This window comes from Gymnoscopelus microlampas, assembly GCF_963454915.1.
Source record: "Gymnoscopelus microlampas genome assembly, chromosome: 11".
NCBI classification, from domain to species: domain Eukaryota; kingdom Metazoa; phylum Chordata; class Actinopteri; order Myctophiformes; family Myctophidae; genus Gymnoscopelus; species Gymnoscopelus microlampas.
The window spans coordinates 19,413,309-19,422,430 of record NC_139948.1 but is presented as its reverse complement, the minus strand read 5'-3'; the positions used below and the strand labels follow the sequence as shown (position 1 = coordinate 19,422,430).

The 9,122-nt window shown below is 40.3% G+C and overlaps 1 protein-coding gene across 1 annotated transcript; it reads right to left on the bottom strand.

Annotated features, from left to right (window-relative positions):
• Positions 1-3,562: 3,562 nt before the first annotated feature.
• Positions 3,563-8,889, bottom strand: asphd1 (aspartate beta-hydroxylase domain containing 1; the record flags this gene model as incomplete). The annotated part of the gene is made up of 5 exons (XM_084071425.1): positions 3,563-3,672; positions 4,451-4,564; positions 5,999-6,206; positions 7,486-7,692; positions 8,446-8,889. The coding sequence occupies 5 exons, from the start codon at positions 8,887-8,889 to the stop codon at positions 3,563-3,565; spliced, it is 1,083 nt and encodes a 360-aa protein (XP_083927551.1).
• Between the last annotated feature and the right edge of the window lie 233 nt (positions 8,890-9,122).

Genomic DNA, 9,122 nt, shown 5'->3' with positions numbered 1-9,122 from the left:
GTAATCCCATTACTATGTCTGGTGTTCCCAGATCACTCAATCAGTCCCTGAAGGGTACACTGTAAGCCCATATAAGTATGTTAACATATAAATAATACATATAGAACAATCTCTGGAATAATCTGTCTCTTTGGAGGGGAGGATTAATTCAGTCTCTGTAATCCTAATCATGGGCCTCTCAGATGAGCAGATGGCAGATGAGACAAAATTCGTCACACAAACTGACACAACTGAACAAATGGGAGCTCAATTCCACTTAGAATTGTATTATTAATTTGCAGTGCATTCATTTCAACAAGCACTTACGTCATCTAACCACTTTAAACCTAATCTCTCAAGACAGATTTTGCTAAAAAGAAAAAGGGTTTTGTTTCTTTTTTTCACTGAATGGGTTCCCAGATTGCACTGTTTTGCTGCATAGTGTAGGTAGCTCGGCTATTTTCTTTATTCGGCATACAACAAAGTGTAGAGCGCTTAAAGGGGAAGACCACTAATTTTCAACATTGAACTATGTCTTTAATACACCTTAGAGCTGTTGTGTGGAAATAAGAAAAAAGTCCCCCCCCCCCCTCACCGTGCGTATGTCACTGATCACATTACCTCAATCAATTATCCTTTTCTAGGCAACATAGAGGGGGGGGGACTTTTTTCTTATTTCCACACAACACCTCCAAGGTGTATTAAAGACATAGTTCAATGTTGAAAATGAGTGGTCTTTCCCTTTAAGTGGTTAATTATATTGTAGCGTCCCTGGCGGTTAGTGGCTGAGGAGAGACTTCACATCTATTATTATGTTGTAGGGAATTCATGTGTCATGTCAATCTTATGTTATATTAATTCATCATTTATTTTATGTGTGTTCTTCGTTTAGGAAAGTATGGGTGACCTGGACTATACACCCTTTGTATGGCATTGAATGAAGTTCAAAAGATTATTCATTTACGAGTTGTCTGTGCGCTTAATTTCCATCGATTGTTACAATTTTTAATCTATGGACTAAAAGATTACTAATCTGGTGGTACCATACACTGCACTCCTCTTCTGCATTACTTTATCTTCTTACTGTCCCTCTCATTGTTGTATAACAATATATATATCTATATACATCATAGTCTGATTATTATGACACACGCTATCTGTGCATGTGCCTGTTTGAGAAACACCCAAGAGATATGCAGTATGGTTTTGACCGCTTAAAAAGTACATTTCAGTTCACTGTTGATTCATAGTTTATAGAAATAACAGTAGGCCTATTTATGACATAAAGACAGAGGACATTACACTGTCTATTTTGTCTGTTCCCCACTGCTCCCACAATTCCCTTGCATGCACACACTGAAACTGTGCACACACACTCCCTGGATGCCAAAGCCGAACTTCTGGCCCGATTTTGCGATTTTCATGAACTTTTGCATGCACATTCCCACTGGGCCGAGGAAGAAATGCCACCCTTTCACATTGGCCTGTTATAGCGCCACCAGCAGGTCTAATTTAGCAAAACACATTCCTGGAACAAAATGCCTCAAATCATGAATGCAGTGTCTGATTGCTGTGAAAGGCCTAAGAAGAAATGGCACCCTTTTCACATTGGCCTATTATAGCGCCACCAGGAGGCCACAATAACCTACCTGACCTGGCAGAGACCTGTGCTCAGAGGAGCACTTTTTCTAGTTTTGTTTTGTTTTTACATTGAACGACAGAGTGTAGCATGCCATTTCTTTATGTTTTTTACATTGGAAGACATACTGTAGTGTAGCATGGCATTTTTAATGTTTTTTACATCGTACAACATAGTGTAGCATGGCTTTTTTTAATGGTTTTGGAGAACATAGTGTAGCAAGGCATTCTTTTATGTTTTTTACATTGGAAGACATAATGTAGCATGGCATTTCTTTCATGTTTTTTACATTGGACGACATAGCATGGCATTTTTTATGTTTTTTACATTGGACGACATAGTGTACAGGAGTATGGCTTTTTATGTTTTTTACATTGGACGACATAGTGTAGCATAGCATTTTTATGTTTTTTACATTGGACGACATATATCTTGGAGAACCCCTCCCATCCCCTCTATGATGAGCTAGTGAAGATGAGGAGCATGTTTCAGCGACAGACTCATCCCTCCTCAGAACACCACAAAGCGCTGGGCCAGTCCTTTGTGCTTACAAGCCATCAGGGTCCACACCAAGCTTGACCCCCATAGGAGAACTTTAAGACCTGTACTGTGACGTTTGATTCCTGACTCCTGCATGGACTCTGGATGCCAGAGAGTAATGGGGTATATATTGCTGATACTTGGCATAATGTCTGTCAAGGATTACTGTACTTACATTCACTCAAAGTTGAAAGTCTGTTGACAGACCATATGTAATAATATTCACATATTCCTTGTGGATAGACTGTTACACATATCCATTTTTTTTGTTTATTTCTTTGAGCAATAATACTGACCATTAAAAGAATCAGAATAATCAATCTGTGATTCCAACAGATTTATTATCCATTACAAATTTCACAGATGTGTGGATTTTGAAACATGTGAATTATATTCTGAGACACCCCTATCCCCCACCCCTGGCCATAAATCATCCCATGATGTCATTGATCGTTGTAATTTATCATAATAATTTTTGTTTTGTCACCAATATCGCTCTGATCATGTTTCTGCTTGCCAGCACAATGGAAAGCACTTTCCAATAAAGCATGTATTTTAGGTTTCAAGTGCATTGACACCATGTCAACACGGGTTTATCTGTTGCATACCATTTGTGGGTTGGCTTCAAATTGAAACTGAATGAACCCAAACCCTATATACACGAGTCATTGTGTATTTTCATGAGCAGCACATGCCATATTCAAACCACAGTGACAATGTTAATAATAGTAATAATAATAATAATAATAATCACAGTTTGCAAAAAATAGGTCAATGTTTAAAATAACACAGTAAAGTAACCTAAAAAGGCACCAAACTAGAAACAAAAATTACAGTATTGAAGTTCACATTTATATAACTTCTGTTTTCACAGTTTTTGATTAGTGGAATGAAATTTCAAAATAGAACATCTCAAAAGTGACTGTAAAGTCGCTCACTTCCTAAAGGCATATTAGCACATGCACCATTTCAAAAACGAAATCTATTTGTCAACAGGAAAGGTCTTCACATGCAAATTAGCATTCATGAGCATCATATAGTATGTGACTATTAAAAATAAAAAGTGAACACGATTTTTTTTCTGCTCTCTTTAGGCTAGGGCTGAATGGCTTATTCAATTCTTAAACCTGATTTATACTTTGTCGTGCAACAGTGTCGCGTGCCGAAAATAGCATATCTACAAGCTCACATCATGTCGCACCGTGACACGTCGCAAGCTTGTACATGTGCCATTTTCGGTATGCAACATTGTCGTATGGTAAACTAAGAATCAGGCTTAGGGTAGATTCACACAGTGATTCATTGGCTGGAATGATGTTAACATTGAGATTTTATGACCCACAACAAGCAAGGCTAAGATAAGGCACCCCTACGAGTCGTCTATGGGTTTTTGCGGGAGCAAATTCAGAGGTCAGGGCTGAAAATGAAGTCCAAGGCTTGTCGCTCCGCCGCAGCCACATTTGGATGCCAGAGATCAACGCTGAAAATGACACGTGGTCCATCGTCTGCAGACCCTTAAAAAAAACAGACATGCACGACACATTACAGTTTTTATGTCATGCTACTGTTGTTACACGTGTATACAGTACGCAGTAAAGCACAGATATACAGTATGCAACATTTTGCACCAAAAAAAGTTGTAATTGTAATCATAGTGTTTGTTCTTAACAGGGGTCTCTCCGTCAGTTCAGGTAATTTTGACCATTTGAGGACTTACTTGAAAACGAGCAATGTGGTTAAAAAACAACTACATACATTTATTTTAGAATTAGAATAGCTAAAGGTGACGTTGTAATTTTACAACCACGGGCATCACCGGGTAATATTACACTTGAGGTTGTTCTTTACTGTTATTATTGACATGACAAATTGCCAAGTCAACATTTTCTCAGGATTTGGGGCGCTGGGAAAAAAAATCCTGCCCTGAGAGCTTTTACCTGGTCCTGTAACTTTCACCCCACAGATTAAATTAAATGATTCAACTCAGGTTCATCTACAAAGGGCTTTAATTTGAGAGTATTTTATAAAGTCAAAATGGATTACTGTGATACCGGCTGAACAAAAGCACCTTTTAGACATGCTGCCCCATCATTTTCCTGTTGATCCACAAAAAATAAATAATTTGATCAAGGGTGTGTGTGTGTGTGTGTGTGTGTGTGTGTGTGTGTGTGTGTGTGTGTGTGTGTGTGTGTGTGTGTGTGTGTGTGTGTGTGTGTGTGTGTGTGTGTGTGTGTGTGTGTGTGTGTGTGTGTGTGTGAAGGGGGGGGGGGGTAATATTATAGATTTACAGACCCTTGTGAGAGATAGTGTGGAGGAATGAGTCGTCTACCAAAAGACAGTGTCCCTCTGACCAACATTGTGGTTCTCCTCCCACCACCAGCTCACAAAGAGGTGGGGTCTGCAGACCTAAAAAGGAAGATCATTATCAGCTAAACATAATCTTTTCAGCCATTATCCATGTTCACGTTTTTCTCTTACGTCATGGGGACGTGTGAATAATAGTCAAATTCAATTAGGCTACATATGACCACAATGGACACGTACCCCAGGACTTTTTAGTGTTGAGTGATGGCATTTTTACCATTGAGCTATTAGAGCCTGCCTGCTTGCTCAGGGGATAAATTGAATGTTGACCGTCAGGTCAAAATTTGTGTCAAAAACATGATGGTGTCAAAGGTCATGTCTCAGTCTCACCTTAGACACAGTATCTAAATGTCTCAATGGAAGAGCTGGGAGACCATAAATACAGCAATTGTATATTAGTTATATTGTATTAACACACCATACAGATGGGACAAATGTACATTTTATTCATTAAAGAAAAGTTATTGTGTCACTTTAATTTCCCCAATGTTGCCTCAAAATCAAACGTGACTGGACATTTTTTGTTGCTGTCCCTAGGCTCTTGGATAGTTTCCTGTCTCACATTAACTTCTCCCCACCATTGACAATTTTAAATCAAATTTAAAGGCTCAACTTTTTTCTCTTGCTTTTAGTACTGAGGTTGACCCATGTTTTTTGTTTGCCACTCTTAATTCATTTTTTTAATCTATTTCCATCTCTAATAGCGTTTTAATCTGTTGTTTGTTTTATTCAGTTTCTCTTACATTTTTAAGCTTTGCTTTTAATATTATAATTGTGTCTTTTTTCCTTTTTTTTGGTCATCTGCCTCGATTGGTAAGCACTTTTGGGTCAATTCCTGTTGTTCTTAAATGTGCCATGTAAATGAAGGTTACTTGACTTTACTTGTCCTCTTTTGTTAGAAAATCTGTGAGGATTATTCACTGACTGATCATAGCACAACCATCCCCACAGTACTATGAATAGCTCTCCTGACAGGAAACTCAGAAGTGTCCAGCATCCATCCATAATTGGTTACCCCTATGTACCTGTCCACATGAGTTTCCAAGCATGTAACATTGGAGATCTTAGCAGGGACACCCGTGATGCAGAAACAAGACCTCAATCCAGTCCACCATAGCACAACATTCCCTGTTTCTACTCTACTCTTCTACTCTTTGCAGAATGTCTTGAACAAGTGTGGCATAAAGACAGTCATTGTGTCACTGCAGCTTGCGTACATGCCAAGAGGAATGTCTACCGTTGTCCAAAACATTGGTGAAATAAATTGGTCTGTACACAAGCTGCAGTGTTGCATTGAGTCTCTCCACTCAGTTGATGATGAGTGAGTAGCCTACAGTATGTTCGTGTTATGCTTTGCACCTGCAACAAACACCTAGGTATGCTGACACCTTCCTTCCAGACACTTGAACAAGTGAACAAGTGTCAGAACCACAGTCTTTCAGGAAAGCTTTTTTCTTCTCACACATAATTGCTTACCTAGATGACAACGCAGGCGCGTATTGGTTGGTCCATATGAGCCCCCTAGAGTAGCTCCAGGAGGTAGCAGCCAAAATCCAGCAGCTCCCAAGGAGTTACTGCTTATAAACGTACGAAGAGACAGAAGTGTCCGGTAGGTACAGGGACAGGCACGACAGTTCGCTGCCACACAGACACCAGCACTGTACAAGGAAAACACTGCCTGGCCCTGAAAGAAACATTAAGATGCATTACATATAACGCGAGACGAGACACCTGTGGACAATCTCTAAAACCAAGTAATTGACCAATACATTACACCAGTGGTGGACAACCTTAGGCACGGGTGTCATCATTGGCACAGGGGAGGGTAAGCACTGGCACATAAGTGTGAGAGAAATAGTTTTCTTTTGCTTTCAAAGATCAAGCAGACAAGGCAGAGTCAATAAAACGTGATGTGTCCAGGTATGCAAACTTTGAACTCTGACTGATGAATAAGATGGAGTGGGGGTCTGAGATATTAGGTCAGGGTTATTTTTCTGAGTTTAATGATCCTTACAATGTCCTGATGTGAAAGAAAATATTTGTATGTATATGGGCAGGCTTTTTTATGTGTTGTCATAATTAAACTTAATGTTGATATGGCACACTGACTGTCAAGAAAATGTCACTTCATGTCAAAAAGGTTGCCGACCCCTGCAACACACATCGAGTTTGGTCTATACGTTCATGTCAGTAAAGCGTTATTATCATAAAGATGCCAAATAATTACTGCTTTTAAAAAAAAATCCACATCAGATATATACTGTATAATCAATTTGTATATAAGAAAGTCAAATAAATGTGGGTAGCATTGAGGCCTGGATTTAGAAGTATTTGTGGTAACCAACCGACCATCTTTTAACAAAGATGTGAGAACTGGAGGCTGTGTGTTGGAGCAAAAATAGGAATGCTGAATCAAATGACGCTACTCCTCTATTGTAGTTTATTTGAGAGTGACGATTTCATCCTGGATACACACACATCTTCCTGGTAAAACAACTAAGTTGCAATTTGCAACTTATTTCAGCAAATGATATAAGACTACCAAGTGTTTAGTGTTATGGAAAGACAGATGGCTTTTTGTAGTGTGTTTTATCTCCAATTGTTCCTGTAACCTTTATAGAAGTATGCCACAGTATACAGTATGTCCCACAGTATAAATACATGGTATAATACGGTAATAATAAAACACTGGAAAAAGATGCATGCCAAAATGTAGGAAAAGAGAGAGAAACCTTTTGGTTGGCTAAGTAAGCCCTGTTGCTAAATGTTCACCTTTTCTAACCTGATTAGAATGTGTCACTCATTTTCCTTTCACTTTGTAAACTATTCAAAGAAGGAACACTTAAATCCCTTAATTATTTATTTATTGAACTGTGCGTGTGCGTGCGTGCGTGCGTGCGTGCGTGCGTGCGTGCGTGCGTGCGTGCATGAATTGCAAAACAGAGAAGACTTATCCTCACTACCTTTGGTCCCAGACAGGTCCATCCTAATTTTGGGTCGACGCCTCTCTGGTAAACAGCCTGGAACTCAGCCATGATGACAGGGTAGTTGGCCTCCAAGACATCAATATCATGGCGATGGGCGTCCCGGGGGAAGAACGGAATGCTTGGGACGTCTGGGAGGAAGAATAGATGAGGCTTCTGGATTGTGGAAAGATCGTTCAACCTGACCTGAAGTGTGTGATCAATCGTAAGTTAGTGACTTCTAATGAAACAGCTTGAAAATGTCTTCCATCAAATCTATGGTTGCTTCTCCTTCCTCATATCTAGCTGTAAAATGGCATTCATGAATACGTTTCTTTAATCATTAGGCCTACTACAGACTTGTAAGAGTGAGTAAGCTATCAATGATGACATTCTTTCATTAAATCAGTTTCATTTATTTGGTGAATGTATACGCTTGCTTGCACTGATATAGTTTTTGATAACCGTGCACTTAAGCACAAAAGTATGGCAGTGCATTTAACTGGCCACTATGTGTGTCCACAGAATTGCTCTCGATCTAGACATGTTTTAACTAACTCCAGCAAATGGGGGTGGAGTTAGCTGGTTTTGCTGACTCCAGGCTCCACCCCCTTTTGACCTCCAACCTCATTGTGAGCTTGGAGGTCCATTCAGCTGTTCTTATCAATGATGAACAAAACCTCCTAACTCTATTTTTGTTTTGTTTTTTTCATTTCCTGAAAAATGAACATTTTGGAGTTAGCTGGTTCCTGCCGGACAGCAGAGATATGTTATGTCACATTTTCACATGCCCTCTTCACAACAAAATTATAGGCTTCAGGTTAAACACACACACACACACACACACACACACACACACACACACACACACACACACACACACACACACACACACTACTACGACATTACTTTTGGGAAATTGTGCCCACAAGCCCATGGTTTCATGGATAATATTCTTACCTGCTCACGCAGTCCCTTGTGGATGCGGCCCATCCCCACCCAACTGTAGCGTTTGGCATACTCCTGAAGTGCAGCGTACAGTTTCCTACCTCCAACAGATGCCTGGGCTGGGAATAAGGCGTGACTCAGCACTGGAGTGAGGTAGCCCCGTCCTTCATCCTCTCCTGTTTCCATGGGGATGCAGGGGACTTGATCACTTCCAGGGACCTTGGATCCCGCGTTGCACTCGGTTCCGACACAGCTCCCAGCGCGGGACAACATGGCACGCCTGGATCCCGACTTGTGCTTCCCAGCATGCGTCCGGCCTGGGGCAGGCAGGTCTGAGCCCATTCGATAACAATACCACAGAAAGAGGAGCAGCAGTGTCCACAGAAGCCCGTTCAGTGGTTGGACACCCAACTCAGCGTATGGGGGCCAGGGGAGCGGGTTCACGAACCAGTGCATCATTCAGATGCTGTGGAACACTGAAATAATGAAGTGGAGGTACAGATGTTATGGTAATGAATGGCCATGAGAAATACAGCAAAATGGATAGTGTTGCTAATAGTAAGGGAATATTAAACAAACAATATAGTAGATGGCTGACATGTTTGTGTGTTTGTCTATACAGTAAAAATCATGTGAGCTGTGCAAGTTACTATAGAAGTCAGCACTTGTTTAGCATGTGAAGCTGAGAC